General features: G+C 44.5%; 3 protein-coding genes across 3 annotated transcripts in view; 1 reads left to right on the forward strand and 2 right to left on the reverse strand.

Annotated features, from left to right (window-relative positions):
• Positions 1 to 22,034, reverse strand: part of LOC144482794 (uncharacterized) — a 442,920-nt gene that overhangs the window by 103,675 nt on the left and 317,211 nt on the right. The window lies entirely within an intron of this gene.
• Positions 1 to 22,034, reverse strand: part of LOC144482730 (uncharacterized) — a 68,556-nt gene that overhangs the window by 22,869 nt on the left and 23,653 nt on the right. The gene's annotated exons all lie outside the window — the stretch shown is intronic.
• Positions 1,452 to 20,086, forward strand: LOC144482702 (uncharacterized). The gene is made up of 2 exons (XM_078201543.1): positions 1,452 to 2,408; positions 19,420 to 20,086. The coding sequence occupies exons 1-2, from the start codon at positions 1,462 to 1,464 to the stop codon at positions 20,084 to 20,086; spliced, it is 1,614 nt and encodes a 537-aa protein (XP_078057669.1). The 5' UTR covers positions 1,452 to 1,461.

The raw sequence follows: 22,034 nt of genomic DNA on the forward strand, positions 1-22,034 counted from the left end.
GAATCCTGAACCCCACACTGGGTGGTTGTTTTATGAAATACTTTTTATTTATTAATCATTAAAATATTAATTTGTTTTGAAAAATCATTTTATAGCATTTGTGAAAATGCCCATTGAAATAGCAATTCTCCCAATGTATTTCATAGAATCCCTACAGTGCTGAAGGAGGTTATTCGGCCCATTGAGACTGCACCAACAACAATCCCACCTAAGCCCTATTCCCATAACCCCACATATGTAACCTGCTAATCCCTCGAACCTACTCATCCCAGGACACTAAGGGGCAATTTAGCATGGCCAATGCACCTAACTGGCATATCTTTGGACGATGGGAGGAAACTGGAGCATCTGGAGAAAACCCACGCAGGCATGGGGAGAACAGGCAGACTCCACACGGACAGCGACCCAAGTTGGGAATCGAACCCAGGTCCCTGGAGCTGTGAGGCAGCAGTGCTAACCACTGTGCTGCCGACATTGCTGATGAGAATTTTAATTTACTGACTTAGGAATTAATTCTTGGGAATAGTCATTCTGAAAATGACCATTAAAATGTGTTTAATTTACCCCACTTTGCCAGATTTCAGTTTGCATTTCAAAATTGAATTGAGAATGTCTGGGAGCAAATGGTAAAATGAGATTTGAGACACCAGCTGCAATTATTTTCTGTGACTGATGATACCTTTGTGCCTGTGCAGGAGGTAATTCCGCTGCTGTTGTGGCACAAATAAAATGGAGCTTTTCCAAGGAACAGGCCCATGTTAATGGCCATCGTGGTGTTTCATTGTTGAACAGAGCACGTGTGCCCATTGTGGTAACAACAGAGTCAGTGGGGCTGCACATCCCCTGACTTGGAAGGAAAATAATTGACTCCTTGATTGTACTCTCAATCTGCACATGGCCTGGAGGACTGAATCCAGCTGGAGGGAGAGGGAGCTGGGCTCAGAGTGGAGATGGGGCAATGAGTTTGATTTCAGCTCAGGGACGAGAGAGAGTGTGTGGGATGGGGATTACAGCTCAAGATAAGTGAGATAGAGAAATGTTTCGTGGAAACTGAAATTGTCTGTTAAGTAATTTTTTAAAACTCTTTTTGCAGGGAACTAGAAGAGGAGGATTCACAGACAGGAAACTCAAACTAAACTTCAGATCAAAGTCTGACAGAGCCATTCGATTCATCATGACCTGAATATGATTACTTTTGACAGTGGAGGGAGAAATCATTCCCTGTTTTGTCAGTGGGAGAAAATTTCAAAATTCAATGTGACAGAAAAAGAACTGAGACACACACACACACACCCAAGTGAGAGTGCTCCAGTGAACTGACTGTGGATAGAGTTTTAACCAGTTACACAGCCTGAAAAACACCACACCATTCACAGTGGGGAGAAACTATACACGTGGTCTGTATGTGGATGAGGCTTCAACTAATCATCCAACCTGGAGAGACAGAAGGACACCAGCACCATGGACAAACCGTGGAAATGTGAGGATTGTGGTCAAGGATTCAATTATCCATCCCGGTTGGAAACCCATCGACACGGTCACATTGGGGCTGGGAAAATGGAGAAACCATGGAAATGTGATGATTGTGGTAAAGGATTCAATTATCCATACTTGCTGGAAAACCATAGACACAGTCACACTGGAGAGAGGCCATTCATCTGTTCTGTGTGTGGGAAAGGATTCACTACCTCATCCCACCTGCTGTTACACCAGCGAACTCACACTGAGGAGAGGCCGTTCAGCTGCTCCACCTGTGGAAAGGGGTTCTCATGTTCATCCAACCTCAGTGCACATCAGCGAGTTCACACTGGGGAGAGGTCGTTCACCTGCTCCTTGTGTGGGAAGAATTTTGCTGGGCCATCCGGTCTTTGGTCACACCAGCGAATTCACACAGGAGAGAAGCCATTCACCTGTTCTGTGTGTGGTAAGAGATTCACTCTGTCATCTAACCTGCTGTCACACCAGCGGGTTCACACAGAGGAGAGACCGTTCAGCTGCACTTCCTGTGGAAAGAGGTTCAGGTCTTCATCCAACCTCAGTGCACACAAGCGAGTTCACACTGGGGAAAGGCCGTTCACCTGTTCCACGTGTGGGAGGGAATTCACCAATTCATCCGGCCTCCTGTCACATCAGCGAATTCACACGGAGGAGAAGCCATTTATTTGCACATACTGTGGAAAGAGTTTCAGGCAGTTATCAATCCTCACTGCTCATCAACGCACTCACACTGGGGAGAGACCATTCACCTGCTCTGTGTGTGGGAAGGGATTCACTCAGTCTGGCAGCCTGCATTTACACGAGCTCACCCACACTGGGGAGAGGCCATTCACCTGCTCTGTGTGTGGGAAGGGATACACTCGGTCATCCCACTTGCTGACACATCTGCAAGTTCACAATTGTCAGCAGGAGTTGGATTTTGCAGTTACTGCAGCTGTTAGTCACATCCAGGATTGATAGTCTGACAATATTTGGTTTGTTTCTGCTGACATTAACAATCGCTACAACTGGCTGAAGTTTAATATTCTGAGATGTCACTGATTTTCAGGGCCGCTGTGTCCCTTTTTAAAAGCACCATCTGTGATTGTTTTTAAATTCAGGAACTCTCAACAGGAACTTGTTTCTCATAAGTTTATGAACTTTTCCTGCAATCTTAAATTGATGTTTGGTGCAAACTGTACAATTCAGTGTCTGAAAGGTTCCACTGCTTAAGATTTCCAATTAGAAGATGCTGACAATTCTTACTGACTTGCACATTATTCACAGTGACACTTCCACGATCATATTTAATTATCAAGGAACATAAAACAATGCACAGATACTTGTTAGAACTGAACTTGAATATTGCTGAAAAGAGAGACCTGTTGCTGAATCTCTTCATCATGCACTCATCAGGACAAACAGAAGAATGCCAAATTTCAAATGATCACAATAGGTGGACTCTCATTGACTTGAAGCATCACCATGGAGAAATCAATAGAAGACTGTAGGTTTCTCAAGCTTCTGGGAAATTCAAAAAAGGTGCAAGGCTTGAAAATTCTTTTTTTGTTTGGAGGGAAAGGATCGCTGTGTATAAATGTAAGTTGCTTCTCACAACTATAACTGAGCCGTATTATGAACTCGACTGATTATCTTCAATTGATTATGAGTGTAGCTATTGGCACACTCAGGATTGTTCAGCAAGTGCTGCCCAATCTGTAATCACAGGAAACATTGTATTTTTGCTTTTGTGAGTGTGGGCTGCTGAAAAAAATCACGACCTATTCTGACAAATCAAAGAACATGTTGTTTTATTCTATCAGCCACTCACTGGGAAGTACAGCCCAGTACCCGGCACTGCACTGGCAAAGATATTCAAAGTAAGAAGTCTAACAACACCAGGTTAAAGTCCAACAGGTTTATTTGGTAGCAAAAGCCACTCGCTTTCGGAACGCTGTTCCTTCGTCAGGCTCCCACCCACCTGACGAAAGCTAGTGGCTTTTGCTTCCAAATAAACCTGTTGGACTTTAACCTGGTGTTGTTAGACTTCTTACAGTGTTTACCCCAGTCCAACGCCGGCATCTCCACATCAAAGATATTCATACCCAGCCTTGCTCATTTGTGTGGGAGGCTGAATGCCTTTTTGGTGCTGGCATCTAATTAGTGGAAAGTATCACTCGTGTAACCACGACATAGTCGCAGAATGAAACAGATTAGTGTTCCCTCTGTATTGTGCAGCCTTGTGATTGTGCTAAAGGCCATCACTTTCAGATCTGAAAAGTGCCTGGATCAAGGTCAAATTACCCCAGAAAGGGACATTTTCTCTCAAATCTGAAGCAACAGGTTAAACAAATCATTTCACACTGAAACACATCTTCAACGTTGCGGTAGTTTGTTCAGTTACACACTTGTGGTCACTTGACTCTGGTTGCTGCATTCCTGAGCCTCATTGGAGGGATTCCTCACATGAGCCGAGTTTGAGGAGAGTATCTCTGGCCTCCAGTGATGCAGCCGCTGAATCTATTCCTGGAAAAAACACATTTGGAATATTGTGATAATGCTGTCTGAATCCATCAGGACAATTTTGTATTCAAGTGTGGGGGGGAATAATGTTCACTGTTTTATATTCGGGTCTGGGGGGGGATAATGTTCATTATTTTATATTCGGGTCTGGGGGGGATAATGTTCACTGTTTTATATTCGGGTCTGGGGGATAATGTTCACTATTTTATATTCGGGTCTGGTGGGATAATGTTCACTGTTTTATATTCAGGTCTGGGGGATAATGTTCACTGTTTTATATTCGGGTCTGGGAGATAATGTTCACTGTTTTATATTCGGGTCTGGGGGGGATAATGTTCATTGTTTTATATTCGGGTCTGGTTGATAATGTTCACTGTTTTATATTCGGGTCTGGTTGATAATGTTCACTGTTTTATATTCGGGTCTGTGGGGGATAATGTTCACTGTTTTATATTTGGGACTGGGGCGGATAATGTTCACTGTTTTATATTCGGGTCTGGGGGGGATAATGTTCACTGTTTTATATTGGGGTCTGGGGGATAATGTTCACTGTTTTATATTTGGGTCTGGGGGATAATGTTCACTGTTTTATATTGGGGTCTGGGGGGATAATGTTCATTGTTTTATATTCGGGTCTGGGGGGGATAATGTTCACTTTTATATTCGGGTCTGGGGGGGATAATGTTCACTGTTTTATATTCGGGTCTCGGGGGGGATAATGTTCACTGTTTTATATTCGGGTCTCGGGGGGGATAATGTTCACTGTTTTATATTGGGGTCTGGGGGGATAATGTTCACTGTTTTATATTCGGGTCTCGGGGGGGATAATGTTCACTGTTTTATATTCGGGTCTCGGGGGGGATAATGTTCACTGTTTTATATTCGGGTCTCGGGGGGGATAATGTTCATTGTTTTATATTCGGGTCTGGGGGGGGATAATGTTCATTGTTTTATATTCGGGTCTGGGGGATAATGTTCACTGTTTTATATTTGGGTCTGGGGGGGATAATGTTCACTGTTTTATATTCGGGTCTGGGGGGATAATGTTCACTGTTTTATATTCGGGTCTGGGGGGGATAATGTTCACTATTTTATATTCGGGTCTGGGGGGGATAATGTTCACTATTTTATATTCGGGTCTGGGGGGGATAATGTTCACTGTTTTATATTCGGGTCTGGGGGATAATGTCCACCGTTTTATATTCGGGTCTGGGGGATAATGTTCACTGTTTTATATTCGGGTCTGGGGGGGATAATGTTCACTGTTTTATATTCGGGTCTGGGGGGGATAATGTTCACTGTTTTATATTCGGGTCTGGCGGATAATGTTCACTGTTTTATATTCGGGTCTGGGGGATAATGTTCACTGTTTTATATTTGGGTCTGGGGGATAATGTTCACTGTTTTATATTTGGGTCTGGGGGGGATAATGTTCACTGTTTTATATTCGAGTCTGGGGGATAATGTTCACTGTTTTATATTCGGGTCTGGGGGGGGATAATGTTCACTGTTTTATATTCAGGTCTGGGGGGGATAATGTTCACTGTTTTATATTTGGGTCTGGGGATAATGTTCATTGTTTTATATTCGGGTCTGGGGGGGATAATGTTCACTGTTTTATATTCGGGTCTGGGGGATAATGTTCACTGTTTTATATTCGGGTCTGGGGGGGATAATGTTCACTGTTTTATATTCGGGTCTGGGGGATAATGTTCACTGTTTTATATTGGGGTCTGGGGGATAATGTTCACTGTTTTATATTCGGGTCTGGGGGATAATGTTCACTGTTTTATATTCGGGTCTGGGGGGATAATGTTCACTGTTTTATATTGGGGTCTGGGGGGATAATGTTCAATGTTTTATATTCAGGTATGGGGGATAATGTTCACTGTTGTATATTCAGGTCTTGGGGATAATGTTCACTGTTTTATATTTGGGTCTGAGGGGATAATGTTCATTGTTTTATATTCGGGTCTGGGGGGGATAATGTTCACTGTTTTATATTCGGGTCTGGGGGATAATGTTCACTGTTTTATATTCGGGTCTGGGGGGGATAATGTTCACTGTTTTATATTCGGGTCTGGGGGAGAATGTTCACTGTTTTACATTCGGGTCTGGGGATAATATTCACTGTTTTATATTCAGGTCGGGGGGAATAACGTTCACTGTTTTATATTCGGGTCTGGGGGATAATGTTCACTGTTTTATATTGGGGTCTGGGGGGGATAATGTTCACTGCTTTACATTCGGATCTGGGGATAATATTCACTGTTTTATATTCAGGTCTGGGGGGGATCATGTTCACTGTTTTATATTGGGGTCTGGGGGATAATGTTCACTGTTTTATATTCGGGTCTGGGGGATAATGTTCACTGTTTTATATTCAGGTCTGGGGGGATAATGTTCACTGTTTTATATTCGGGTCTGGGGGATAATGTTCACTGTTGTATATTCGGGTCGGGGGGGATAATGTTCACTGTTTTATATTCAGGTCTGGGGGGGATAATGTTCACTGTTTTATATTCAGGTCTGGGGGATAATGTTCACTGTTTTATATTCAGGTCTGGGGGGGATAATGTTCACTGTTTTATATTCAGGTCTGGGGGATAATGTTCACTGTTTTATATTCAGGTCTCGGGGGGATAATGTTCACTGTTGTATATTCGGGTCTGGGGGACAATGTTCACTTTTGTATATTCAGGTCTGGGGGATAATGTTCACTGTTTTATATTCGGGTCTGGGGGACAATGTTCACTGTTGTATATTCAGGTCTGGGGGATAATGTTCACTGTTTTATATTCGGGTCTGGGGAATAATGTTCACTGTTTTATATTCGGGTCTGGGGGGGATAATGTTCACTGTTTTATATTCGGGTCTGGGGGGGATAATGTTCATTGTTTTATATTCGGGTCTGGGGGATAATGTTCACTGTTTTATATTCGGGTCTGGGGAATAATGTTCACTGTTTTATATTCGGGTCTGGGGGATAATGTTCACTGTTTTATATTCGGGTCTGGGGGGGATAATGTTCACTGTTTTATATTCAGGTCTGGGGGGGGGATAATGTTCACTGTTTTATATTCGGGTCTGGGGGGGGGATAATGTTCACTGTTTTATATTCAGGTCTGGGGGATAATGTTCACTGTTTTATATTCGGGTCTGGGGGGGGGATAATGTTCACTGTTTTATATTCAGGTCTGGGGGATAATGTTCACTGTTTTATATTCAGGTCTGGGGGATAATGTTCACTGTTTTATATTCGGGTCTGGGGGGGGGATAATGTTCACTGTTTTATATTTGGGTCTGGGGGGGGATAATGTTCACTGTTTTATATTCGGGTCTGGGGGATAATGTTCACTGTTTTATATTCGGGTCTGGGGGATAATGTTCACTGTTTTATATTCGGGTCTGGGGGATAATGTTCACTGTTTTATATTCGGGTCTGGGGGATAATGTTCACTGTTTTATATTCGGGTCTGGGGGGGATAATGTTCACTGTTTTATATTTCGGTCTGAGGGGGATAATGTTCACTGTTTTATATTCGGGTCTGGGTGATAATGTTCACTGTTTTATATTCGGGTCTGGGGGATAATGTTCACTGTTTTATATTCAGGTCTGGGGGATAATGTTCACTGTTTTATATTCGGGTCTGGGGGATAATGTTCACTGTTTTATATTCGGGTCTGGGGGGGATAATGTTCACTGTTTTATATTCGGGTCTGGGGGGGATAATGTTCACTGTTTTATATTCGGGTCTGGGCGATAATGTTCACTGTTTTATATTCGGTTCTCGGGGGGGACCATGTTCACTGTTTTATATTCGATTCTGGGGGATAATGTTCACTGTTTTATATTCGGGTCTGGGGGGGATAATATTCACTGTTTTATATTCGGGTCTGGGGGACAATGTTCACTGTTTTATATTCGGGTCTGGGGGGGGGATAATGTTCACTGTTTTATATTCAGGTCTGGGGGATAATGTTCACTGTTTTATATTCGGGTCTGGGGGGGGATAATGTTCACTGTTTTATATTCAGGTCTGGGGGATAATGTTCACTGTTTTATATTCAGGTCTGGGGGATAATGTTCACTGTTTTATATTCGGGTCTGGGGGGGGGATAATGTTCACTGTTTTATATTCGGGTCTGGGGGATAATGTTCACTGTTTTATATTCGGGTCTGGGGGGGGATAATGTTCACTGTTTTATATTCGGGTCTGGGCGATAATGTTCACTGTTTTATATTCGGTTCTCGGGGGGGACCATGTTCACTGTTTTATATTCGGGTCTGGGGGATAATGTTCACTGTTTTATATTCGATTCTGGGGGATAATGTTCACTGTTTTATATTCGGGTCTGGGGGGGATAATGTTCACTGTTTTATATTCGGGTCTGGGGGGGATAATGTTCACTGTTGTATATTGGGGTCTGGGGGGATAATGTTCATTGTTTTATATTCGGGTCTGGGGGGGAAATTGTTCACTGTTTTATATTCGGGTCTGGGGGATAATGTTCATTGTTTTATATTCGGGTCTGGGGGATAATGTTCATTGTTTTATATTCGGGTCTGGGGGATAATGTTCACTGTTTTATATTCGGGTCTGGGGGATAATGTTCACTGTTTTATATTCGGGTCTGGGGGATAATGTTCACTGTTTTCTATTCGGGTCTGGGGGGATAATGTTCACTGTTTTATATTCGGGTCTGGGGGATAATGTTAACTGTTTTATATTCGGGTCTCGGGGGGGACAATGTTCACTGTTTTATATTCGGGTCTGGGGGGGGATAATGTTCACTGTTTTATATTCTGGTCTGGGGGGGGATAATGTTCACTGTTTTATATTCGGGTCTGGGGGATAATGTTCACTGCTTTATATTCGGGTCTGGGGATAATATTCACTGTTTTATATTCAGGTCTGGGGGGGAATAATGTTCACTGTTTTATATTCGGGTCTGGGGGATAATGTTCACTGTTTTATATTCGGGTCTGGGGGGGATAATATTCACTGTTTTATATTCAGGTCTGGGGGGAATAATGTTCACTGTTTTATATTGGGGTCTGGGGGGGATAATGTTCACTGTTTTATATTCAGGTCTGGGGATAATATTCACTGTTTTATATTCAGGTCTGGGGGGGATAATGTTCACTGTTTTATATTCGGGTCTGGGGGGGGATAATGTTCACTGTTTTATATTCGGGTCTGGGGGGGATAATATTCACTGTTTTATATTCAGGTCTGGGGATAATATTCACTGTTTTATATTCGGGTCTGGGGGATAATGTTCACTGTTTTATATTCAGGTCTGGGGGATAATGTTCACTGTTTTATACTTGGGTCTGGGGGGGATAATGTTCACTGTTTTATATTCGGGTCTGGGGGGGGATAATGTTCACTGCTTTATATTCAGGTCTGGGGGGGATAATGTTCACTGTTTTATATTCGGGTCTGGGGGATAATGTTCACTGCTTTATATTCAGGTCTGGGGAGGATAATGTTCACTGTTTTATATTCGGGTCTGGGGGATAATGTTCACTGTTTTATATTCGGGTCTGGGGGGGATAATGTTCACTGTCTGGGGTTTGTGAGCTCGGGTTGATTCTGCCGACGGTGCATTCTCGGTTATCAGAGCTCTCATTAAAAGCCCTAATTTCCAGTCAGTGACTGAGTTGTCTCTGATGGGATGGAGAATCAGAGTGGGGGTAATGTGCTCATGGACAGTGATGGGTTGGAATGGGTATAAAATAAACCCGGACTACACCAGGTAATTGTGAGAACCATTAAAATCATCACAAAAAATCATAGCACCATGTTGGAAAACAGAATACTTTGGCTCAATCTTTGAACAATTTTGTTTGATTCAATATTTTGAGTGACTTGTTGGATTGCTGGTTATTTTCTAACGGCAGCTCAGCACCATCATTTTGACCATAAACTCGGCCCCGGTGACTGCTGCATTTTTCCACCACCTTCCGTTTTAATTTTAAGTGGAACCTTAATATCTGCTTAGTTTGCGGATGGCACAAAGGTTGGTGGATTTGCGGATAGCAATGAGGACCATCAGAGGATACAGCACGATATAGATCAGTTTGAGACTTGGGCGGAGGGATGGCAGATGGAGTTTAATCCGGACAAGTGTGAGGTAATACATTTTGGAAGGTCTAATACTGATAGGAAATATACAGTAAATGGCAGAACCCTTAGGAATATTGATAGGCAAAGGGATCTGGGTGTACAGGTACACAGGTCACTGAAAGTGGCAATGCTGGTGGAGAAGGTAGTCAAGAAGGCATATGGCATGCTTGCCTTCATTGGCCAGGGTATTGAGTTTAAAAATTGGCAAGTCATGTTGCAGCTTTATAGAACATAGAACATAGAACAGTACAGCACAGAACAGGCCCTTCGGCCCACGATGTTGTGCCGAGCTTTATCTGAAACCAAGATCAAGCTATCCCACTCCCTATCATCCTGGTGTGCTCCATGTGCCTATCCAATAACCGCTTAAATGTTTCTAAAGTGTCTGACTCCACTATCACTGCAGGCAGTCCATTCCACACCCCAACCACTCTCTGCGTAAAGAACCTACCTCTGATATCCGTCCTGTATCTCCCACCACGAACCCTATAGTTATGCCCCCTTGTAATAGCTCCATCCACCCAAGGAAATAGTCTTTGAACGTTCACTCTATCTATCCCCTTCATCATTTTATACACCTCTATTAAGTCTCCCCTCAGCCTCCTCCGCTCCAGAGAGAATAGCCCTAGCTCCCTCAACCTTTCCTCAGATGACCTACCCTCCAAACCAGGCAGCATCCTGGTAAATCTCCTCTGCACTCCTTCCAGCGCTTCCACATCCTTCCTATAGTGAGGTGACCAGAACTGCACACAATATTCCAAATGTGGTCTCACCAAGGTCCTGTACAGTTGCAGCATAACCCCACGGCTCTTAAACTCCAACCCCCTGTTAATAAAAGCTAACACACTACAGGCCTTCTTCACAGCTCTATCCACTTGAGTGGCAACCTTTAGAGATCTGTGGATATGGACCCCAAGATCTCTCTGTTCCTCCACAGTCTTCAGAACCCTACCTTTGACCCTGTAATCCACATTTAAATTTGTCCTACCAAAATGAATCACCTCACATTTATCAGGGTTAAACTCCATTTGCCATTTTTCAGCCCAGCTTTGCATCCTATCTATGTCTCTTTGCAGCCTACAACAGCCCTCCACCTCATCCACTACTCCACCAATCTTGGTGTCATCAGCAAATTTACTGATCCACCCTTCAGCCCCCTCCTCTAAGTCATTAATAAAAATCACAAAGAGCAGAGGACCAAGCACTGATCCCTGCGGCACACCGCTAGCAACCTGCCTCCAATCCGAAAATTTTCCATCGACCACCACCCTCTGTCTTCGGTCAGACAGCCAGTTGCCTATCCAATCGGCCAACTTTCCCTCTATCCCACACCTCCTCACTTTCATCATAAGCCGACCATGGGGGACCTTATCAAACGCCTTACTAAAATCCATGTATATGACATCAACTGCCCTACCTTCATCAACACACTTAGTTACCTCCTCAAAAAATTCTATCAAATTTGTGAGGCACGACTTGCCCTTCACGAATCCGTGCTGACTATCTCGGATTAATCCGCATCTTTCTAAATGGTCGTAAATCCCATCCCTAAGGACCCTTCCCATCAATTTACCAACCACCGAAGTAAGACTAACCGGTCTATAATTACCAGGGTCATTTCTATTCCCTTTCTTAAACAGAGGAACAACATTCGCCATTCTCCAGTCCTCTGGCACCATCCCCGTGGACAGCGAGGACCCAAAGATCAACGCCAAAGGCTCTGCAATCTCATCCCTTGCCTCCCAAAGAATCCTAGGATACATTTCATCAGGCCCAGGGGACTTATCGACCTTCAGTTTATTCAAAACTGCCAAGACATCCTCCCTCCGAACATCTATTTCCTCCAGCCTATTAGCCTGTAACACCTTCTCTTCCTCAAAAACATGGCCCCTCTCCTTGGTGAACACTGAAGAAAAGTATTCATTCATCACCTCGCCTATCTCTACTGACTCCATACACAAGTTCCCACTACTGTCCTTGACCGGCCCTAACCTCACCCTGGTCATTCTTTTATTCCTCACATAAGAGTAAAAAGCCTTGGGGTTTTCCTTGATCCGACCCGCCAAGGACTTCTCATGTCCCCTCCTAGCTCTCCTAAGCCCCTTTTTCAGCTCATTCCTTGCTAACTTGTAACCCTCAATCGAGCCATCTGAACCTTGTTTCCTCATCCCTACATAAGCTTCCCTCTTCCTTTTCACAAGACATTCCACCTCTTTTGTGAACGATGGTTCCCTCACTCGGCCATTTCCTCCCTGCCTGACAGGAACATACCTATCAAGGACATCCAGTATTTGTTCCTTGAAAAAATTCCACTTTTCATTAGTTCCTTTCTCTGACAGTTTCTGTTCCCAACTTATGCCCCCTAATTCTTGCCTAATCGCATCATAATTACCCCTCCCCCAATTGTAAACCTTGCCCTGCCGTACGGCCCTATCCCTCTCCATTGCAATAACAAAAGACACCGAATTGTGGTCACTATCTCCAAATTGCTCTCCCACAACCAAATCTAACACTTGGCCCGGTTCATTTCCCAGTACCAAATCCAATGTGGCCTCACCTCTAGTCGGCCCATCCACATATTGTGTCAGGAAACCCTCCCGCACACACTGCACAAAAACTGCCCCATCCAAACTATTTGACCTACAAAGGTTCCAATCAATATTTGGAAAGTTAAAGTCCCCCATGACAACTACCCTGTGACCCCCACACATATCCATAATCTGCTTAGCAATTTCTTCCTCCACATCTCTATTACTATTTGGGGGCCTATAGTAAACTCCTAGCAACGTGACCGCTCCTTTCCTATTTCTAACTTCAGCCCATATTACCTCAGTGTGCAGATCCCCCACGAAGTGCCTTTCCGCAGCCGTTAAACTATCCTTGATTAACAATGCCACTCCTCCACCTCTTTTACCAGCTTCCCTACACTTAGTGAAACATCTATACCCCGGAACGTCCAACAACCATTCCTGTCCTTGTTCTACCCACGTCTCCGTAATGGCCACAACATCGTAGTCCCAAGTACCAATCCACGCCCCAAGTTCATCTACCTTGTTCCGGATGCTCCTTGCATTGAAGTAGACACACTTCAACCCACCTTCCTGTCTACCAGTACCCACCCTTGACCCTGATACCTTCCCCAATACCTCACCACCCTCACTGACTTCTGGACTACAACTCCCTTTCCCACTCCCCTGACAAATTAGTTTAAACCCCCCTGAAGAGCCGTAACAAATTTCCCTCCGAGGATATTGGTGCCCCTCTGGTTCAGGTGCACCCCGTCCTGTTTGTACAGGTCCCACCTTCCCCAGAACGTGTTCCAATTATCCACGTATCTGAAACCCTCCCTCCTACACCATCCCTGCAACCACATATTTAACTGCACTCTCTCCCTGTTCCTCAACTCGCTATCACGTGGTACCGGCAACGTACCAGAGATGACCACATGTTTCGTCTTGGCTCTCAGCTTCCAGCCCAGCTCCAGAAATTCCTGCTTTAAATCCCCGTCCCTTCTCTTACCTATGTCATTGGTACCAATGTGCACCACGACTTGTGACTGTTTCCCCTCCCCCTTCAGAATCTGGAAAACACGGTCTGAGACATCACGGACCTTGGCATCCGGTAGGCAACATACCATCCGTTATAGAACCTTAGTTAGGCCGTACTTGGAATATAGTGTTCAATTCTGGTCGCCACACTACCAGAAGGATGTGGAGGCTTTGGAGAGGGTACAGAAAAGATTTCCCAGGATGTTGCCTGGTATGGAGGGCATTAGCTATGAGGAGAGGTTGGAGAAACTTGGTTTGTTTTCACTGGAGCGACGGAAGTTGAGGGGAGACCTGATAGAAGTCTACAAAATTATGAGAGGCATGGACAGAGTGGATAGTCAGAAGCATTTTCCCAGGGTGGAAGAGTCAATTACTGGGGAATAGGTTTAAGGTGCGAGGGGTAAGGTTTCAAAGAGATGTATGAGGCAGATTTTTTACACAGAGAGTGGTGGGTGCCTGGAACTCGTTGTCGGGGGAGGTAGTGGAAGCAGATACGGTCGTGATTTTTAAGTGGCGTCTTGACAAGTACATGAATACGATGGGAATAGAGGGATATAGTCCCCGGAAGCGTAGGGGGTTTTAGTTAAATTCGGCAGCATGGTCGGTGCAGGCTTGGAGGGCCGAAGGGCCTGTTCCTGTACTGTAATTTTCTTTGTTCTTTGTTCTTAAGGCCAATTTATCTTTCTTGGGGTGAGTGTGTCTGAGAGGTATGCAACTGGAAAACATTTTCCATTCACCTCCTGCATTGCTGCAGGATATAGATATTGTTCTCACTCTGCCAGCAGGGCTGTGGGATTAATTGGATAGATCTTAAAGACAGCCCGACTGGGCAGGATGAGCCAAATGGTTTCCATCTGTGATGGGTCATTCCATAAAACAGAATATTCTGCATCAGGAGAAAGAAAGTGAAAGAATCCAGTCTCTGTGGGATTTACCCAACCATTCTGAGCACTTTCAGGAGAGCAGAGGGGAGGAAACCAGTGGGAAAAGTTTTAAAAACTCGGGGTATTCCCACAGGAGAGCACTGGTTTCAATGGATTTTAGAAATGGAGAATGGCAGTGCACAAATTCCGAGGAATGCATGTTTAAAAATTATTTGATCTTAACTGCACAAGATAATTTTCTATTATCGTCATTGACAATGACGCCGTTAATTCCCAGGTGCCCCTGCGGGTGTGAAAGTGTCCTATTCATCCAACAGGAGCATATTGCGCAGGCGCAGTGCTATATCTGGAACGTGCTCGGAGTCTTGCGAGTGCGGGAGTTGGCACATTTTTCTGCGGGTGAGTCGGTTGAGCTGTTGGAGAAATGGAGCCGGGAGTCGGGAGGGAGCTATGGCTTCCAAACACCCGCTGTCGGCTGCAAGGCCCGAATAGGACCCTGCAGGTCCCGGGTTTGCAGCTCCGAGGCTTTTATCCCGGGAACAGGCCCCATTTGTCGGCCGCCATCTTGTTTCAGCGGAGACGGAGGGCGCAGGCGCTGCTGTCTGACGGGTCATAATGGGCGTGGTTTCAGGGGCTGGTTCAGAACCTCTATCTTCAGAGGGACAATAATAGGCTGGGCACCGCAGGGGTTGGGGTGCATTATTGACCCCAATAATCACATTTTAATTTGATGTTTTTAAGTTTCCTTTGTACTTTGATTTCTGTTCGGGCTGTTCCCCCTCCTTTTTGGGGAGCTGCCCCTTTTACTTTGTCCTGATTTAATCTGAGTTTGTTTACTTGTTTTGGTTTGACCTAAAAAGAGGGGGGATAATAGGTAACAGGGCGCATGCGCAGCTATCCAAGAACATCGGAATAAGAATTCGGAACAGGAGCCAGTCATTCGGCCCATCGAGCCTGCTGCATCATTCAATAAGATCATGTCTACTTTGCTCCCCCACCCCGTCCATACCCATGACTTTCTTGTGGATCAAAACCTCAGCTTTGAATATATTCAATGACCTGCCTCCAATCCTCACTGGTGAAGACAGAGTTCCAAAGATCAACAACTCGCTGAGAGAAAAGATCTCTCTTCATCTTAAATTTGAGATCCTTTATTTTTACTTGATTTCCACACCAGAGGAAACATCCTCTCAGCATCTACCTTGTCAAGCGCCTTATATCATATGAATCATAGAATCCCGACAGTGCAGAAGGAGGCCATTCGGCCCACCGAGACTGTACCGATCACAATCCCACCCAGGCCCCATCCCCACAACCCCATGCATTTACCCTGCTAATCCCCCTGACACTAGGGTCAATTTAGCATGGCCAATCCACCACACCTGCACATCTTTGGACTGTGGGAGGAAACCAGAGCACCCGGAGGAAACCCACGCAGACATGGGGAGAATGTGCAAACTCCATCCAGACAGTGACCCAAGGCCAGAATTGAACCTGGGACCCTGTCGCTGTGAGGCAGCAGTGCTAGCCACCGTGCCGCCCTTAAATTCCCAGATGTTTCATTAAGATTACTTCTCAGTCTTCTAAACTCCAAAGAGTACAGGCCCAAGCTGCTCAACCTGAAAGATAAAACTCCTCATTTCAGGAATCAACCAACTGGATCTTCTCTGAACTGCCTCCACTGCAATTTTGTCCCATTAAAGTAATTCTGTGCCAGGTTAAAGGAGGAGTGAATGTTTTGAATTTCTGTTCTGGACAGATGCTAATGGATTTTGGAAACTCCTTTTACAGGGGGTTAGAAGGGAAAGATTTACACACAGCAAACTCAGACCAAAAGAAATGTTTGTCTGTCTTGAATTTCTAACCTTGAATTACACCTATAACTTTCCTCATTTACAGGGAGAAGATTTGAAGATTGCAACATTTTTCCCAGACACCAATCTCTCTGAGATCTTTGCAGCTGCAGCAGATTTTAAAATATGAAAACAGTGAAATGGTTTTGGGGTGAGTGTGAGTGAGCATTAATTTAAATTCAGAGCATGCTCTGATTCCATGGATCTCGGGCTATTATGACTCCTTTACCATGGATGGGGAGGCAATGGTGCAGTGATAGTGTTATTGGATTAGTAATACAGGGATCCAGGGCAATGCACTGTGAACCCTGGGTTCGAATCTCACAATGGCAGATGTTGAAATTTGAATTCAGTAAAAATCTAGAATTAGAAGTCCATTGATGACAATTGTTGTAAAAATCCAACCGATTTAATAATGTCCTTTAATGAAGGAAATTACCACATCCCCCAGCAATGCAAGCCACTCAGTTCAAGGGCAATGAGTTATGGGCAATAGATGCTGATGCAGCCAACACATAGAGCCATAGAGCAATACAGCACGGAAACAGGCCCTTGGGCCCAACTAATCCATGCCACCCATGGTGACCTCCCAGCTAGTCCCAATTGCCCGTGTTTGGCTCATATCCCTCTAATCCTTTCCTATTCTTGTACTTATCCAAATGCTTTTTAAATGTTTAAACCTGCTGTCTGAACCTGCCTCAACCACTTTCTCTGGCAGTTCATTCCATGTACACACCACCCTCTGCATGAAGAAGTTGCCCCTCGGGTCCCTTTTAATCTTTCCCCTCTCACCTTAAACCTATGCCCTCTCGTTTTCAATTCCCCTACCCTGGCAAAAAGACAATGTGGGTTCATCCTATCTATGCCCCTCATTATTTAATACACCTCAATATGGTCACCCTACGTTCGAAGGAATACAACCCTAGCCTGTCCAACCTCACGCGATCACTCAGGCCCATTAGTCCCGGCAACATCCTCATGAATCTTCTTTACACTTTTTCCAGTTTATGAATGTCTTTCCTATAACAGGGTGACAAAAACTGTACACAATACTCCAAATGCGGCCTCACCAATGACTTATACAACTATAACATAATGTCCCAACTCCTATACCCAGTGTGCTCAATGCCTTCTTCACCATTCTGTCTACCTGTGACATCACTTTCAACAAACTATGTACTTCTCCGAGGTTCCTCTGTTCCTCAACACTCCCCAGGGCCTTACCATTCATTGTATAAGTCCTACCCTGGTTTGACTTTCCAAAATGCAACACTCACACTTAAGACCATAAGACATAGGAGCAGAATTAGGCCACTTGTCCCGTCAAGTCTGCTCCGCCATTCAATTATGGCTGATATTTTTCTCATCCCCATTCTCCTGCCTTTTTCCCATGACCCCTAATCCCCTTATTAATCAAGAACCTATCTATCTCTGTCTTACAGACAGTCAATGACCCGGCCTCCACAGCCTTCTGCAGCAAAGAGTTCCACAAATTCACCACTCTCTGGCTGAAGAAATTCCTCCTTATCTCTGTTTTAAAGGATCGTCCCTTTAGCCTGAGGTTGTGCCTCTGTGCTCTGTATTATCTGTACTGAAATCCATTTGCCAATCATCAGCGGCCCACTTCCCTAACCGATCAACTGATCAAGATCCCCCTGTAATTTTTGATAACCGTCTTCACTATCAGCGATATCTCCTAATTTAGTATCGTCTGCAAACTTGCTAACCATGCTTTTTATGGATTTTTAAACGGCCATCCATTTCTCTGTTTCACCTCTGCCCTCCCTGATCAGCTCTCTGCCATTGTCTACCTTCCTCTGCCTCTAATAATGGGTGTATTTTAACTATTATTTCCGCAAGCTATGTCTTGATGAGGTTTTTCCCACTTCACAACTCTCTTCACTGCTGATTTACCAGCTTAGTCTCACAATGTTCAGGAATTGTTTTTCTTCCACTGGAGATCATTTCCCTTCCACTTCTGAGCTTATATTGACCAACAAAATCTGAGACATTTTTATTCCCTGTAATTCATTCTGCCCACCCTGAAACATTAATCTTCTTTCTGTCTAAAAGGATGGTCTCTTTCCAAATGTTCACAATTAAAGGGCAGGAGATGGCTGACATTTAAGGGGACAGTAAATTAATAGAGGACCGAGATATGTCTAGTGTTATTATATGGTACCCAGATTAGATAAATTATTTATGTTTCTGTAATAAAATACATTTATTATTATTTCTTGCATTGTAATATAATACTGGAGCGATGTTATACATTTCCAGTCATAAAGTCATTACAGCACAGAAGGAATCCATTTGGTAACTCGAGTCCATGCTGACTCTCTGTATAACATTCCAGCCCCATTCCCACTCTATATCCCTGTTCTCCCGAAAGTTTATTTCCTTCAAGTGTCCATCCACTTTCATTTTTAAATAGAATCCATAGATCTGGATGGAGATTTACAACTTTTAGGGAATGAAATAGGAAAGAATGTTCCATAGAAACTAGAATTGTCTGCTCTGAATTTCTATCCTGCACTGACACTGATGACTTTTGTAAACTCATTTTACAGGATATTGAAAGAGGAATCACAGACCGAAATCTCATACATCACGTCAGATCTGACAGAGTCATATTCCTTGGGAGCTGAATATCATCGGCCATTGAATCCAGAAGGAGAAATTATTGTCCAGTCTGTTGATTTGAAAAGATTTCAAATGTCAGTGTGACTGGAAAAGCACCAACACACTGCCACACTCGAGTGAGAGTCTTCCAGCGCACTGACTAAAGAGCTTTAACCAGTTACACAGCCTGAATAACTATCACACCATTCACAGCAGGGAGAGACTGTACTCGTGTTCTGTGTGTGGACGAGGCTTCAACTGATTTTCCACCCAAGGACACCTGCACCATGGAGAAACCATGGAAATGTGCGGACTGTGGGAAGAGATACAGAGTCCCATCTCAGCTGGAAGCTCATCGGCACAGCCACACTGGGGAGAGACCATTCACCTGCTCTCAGTGTGGGGAGGGATTCACTCAGTCATTCAGCCTGCAGTCACACCAGCGAGTTCACACTGGGGAGAGACCGTTCACCTGCTCTCAGTGTGGGAAGGGATTCAGTCATTTATCCAGCCTGCAGACACACAAGCGAGCTCACACTGGGGAGAGGCCATTCACCTGCTCTCAGTGTGGGAAGAGATTCACTCAGTCATCCCACCTGCGGAGGCACCAGCGAGTTCACACGGTGGAGAGACCATTTACATGTCCTCAGTGTGGGAAGGGATTCACTTGTTCATCCCACCTGCAGACACACCAGCGAGTTCACACTGGGGAGAGGCCATTCAGCTGCTCTCATTGTGGGAAGGGATTCACTCAGTTATCCAGTCTGCAGAAACACCAGCGAGTTCACACTGGGGAGAAACCATTCAGCTGCTCTCAGTGTGGGGAGGGATTCACTTGTTCATCCAGCCTGCGGAGGCACCAGCGAGTTCACACTGGGGAGAGGCCATTCACCTGCTCTGATTGTGGCAAGGGATTCAGTCAATCATCCAACCTGGTAAAGCACCAGCGAATTCACACTGGGGACAGGCCATTCACCTGCTCCGTGTGTGGGAAGGGATTCACGCAGTCACCTCACCTGCTGAAACACCATCATGTTCACGAGTGACTGCAAGGACTGAATTTTGCTGTTAATCACATCGAGGTCCGAACCATTTTCATTGGTGTCTGTTTCTGCTGATGTTAATAAACCCTGGCCCAGTTGTAAGATTTGTATTGTGGATTGTCTTGTCTGAGTCCTGAACTCGTAAAACAAACAAGAAGTGCTGTAAAAACTCAGCAGGTCTGACAGCATCTCTGGAGAGAGAAACAGAGCTAATGTTTTGACACTGAAGAAGAGTCACATTCAACTGGAAACATTAACTGTTCCTGTCTTTACAGATTCTGTCAGACTTACTGAGATTTTGCAGCAACTTCTGCTTTTAGAATGACGGTGAATGCTGGATACATGAATCAGAGATTGGTGTAAAACTGGGATCTGCTCCTAAATCAAAGTGAAACAGCAGGTTAAAGTTTCCAGTCTGAAAATTACTATGGTTATTATACTGTATCTACCATTTTAAGGCTGGTTTTAACTCTTTTAAAATAAACCTATTTAAAATATATTTGTTAAAGTCAGTATTAAAATACGAGTTGGATGAGTTCACAGGAGCCTGTTTACCGCTGGGACAATTATTCAACAAACATTGGATCTCCAGATAGAGAAGAAGCTGCAGTTTGTTTGCAGGAATTCCCTGTTTTATTGATGTGTGTGTGTTAGACATCAGGATAACTAAAAATACACAAACCTGGACATCAATGGTGATATGATTGACAGTTACTCTGGGAATCACTCCCACTGTGAAACTTCAGCACTGACACTGCTGAATGTTGTCGGCTCAGGGAGTGGGACCTCCAGGAGTGGACTGTAAAAAAGCTGGGTTTCAGTATCCTGACTAATATATGGTGAGGAACCAGAAAAATCCTTACTGAGGAACTGTCTGGGGTTTTACCAGTGTAGGTTCAGGGGCGAATGATTCCTGACTCCCTGAAATGTCTGATATTGAACCCAGTTTGGAACAAGATTCATTCAGTTTCCAGGAGAATAGGGACAAATATCACCCACAACTGAGGGAGAGGATTTACTCAGTCATACTCAGTCACCCACAACATGGAGAAGGTGCTTCTACCCAGAGTGTAATGGTAATGCTGCTGCACTTTGATACGACTGCTCAGACATTAGCCTGTGTCAGCTCTTATTGATACTGAATAAAATCTAACCACTGTCACCAATAAGGGTTATCACTGGGAATCATTTCAGAGTTTGGGAAAAGAGAATAAAGGGTTAATGGACACCCCGAATCCCAATTCTATAGAATAAAAGGATGTTCACAATGCTCTGGGCCCAAATGGTTTCTCTTCAGCTCCTCTGCACTCTGTTACTGTGACTCCACACTTTGGGCACATGGACTGAACCCCAGGGGTTCCGTCACCATCTGCCCCAATCGCCCCGTCTCCTGCCCCGATTGGCTGGAGGCCCATTTCCCAGTCAGTCCTCCAGCACCTTCCTGTCTCTCTATCAGTGCGATGCCCAGGTCAGCTTCCCAACTGGGGCTCAGGCCCTGTTATTCTCAGCTAAACTTAGCTCTCAGCTCCGTCACCTGGTTGTCACTAACATGAGCAACAGAGAGAGAAAGCTGCCGCAGGCTCAAATGGGAACTCAAAACTCCAAACAAACTCTTCAACGTTTGTGCGTTCAATATTTGTTTTTGTTTCAGGTTGTTATTTTTACATTGAGGCACCGGAGGTGAAGAATAACTTTCCCTTTCTAACTTTGTATTGTCTATTGTATCAGCTATGGCGCAGTGGATCACACTCTTCCACAAGAAACTACAAAAGGTCGAGAATGAAGCCCAGTCCATCATGCAAACCAGCCTCCCATCCATTGCTTCTGTACACTTCCCATTGCCTCGGAAAAGCAGCCAGCATAATCAAGCACCCCACACAGCCCAGACATTCTCCCTTCCACCTTCTTCCGTCAGGAAAAAGATACAAAAGTCTGAGGTCACGTACCAACT

This window comes from Mustelus asterias, unplaced genomic scaffold (genome assembly GCF_964213995.1).
Source record: "Mustelus asterias unplaced genomic scaffold, sMusAst1.hap1.1 HAP1_SCAFFOLD_42, whole genome shotgun sequence".
NCBI classification, from domain to species: Eukaryota; Metazoa; Chordata; class Chondrichthyes; order Carcharhiniformes; family Triakidae; genus Mustelus; species Mustelus asterias.

What these genes read in the sequence shown, in the direction of transcription:
- LOC144482702 (XM_078201543.1), top strand. Translation starts at nt 1,462, where the DNA reads ATGGACAAACCGTGGAAATGTGAGGATTGTGGTCAAGGATTCAATTAT. An exon ending in GTTCACAATTGTCAGCAGGA is followed by an intron (nt 2,409 to 19,419) that starts GTTGGATTTTGC and finishes CACTGGGGAGAG; the next exon opens with ACCATTCACCTGCTCTCAGT.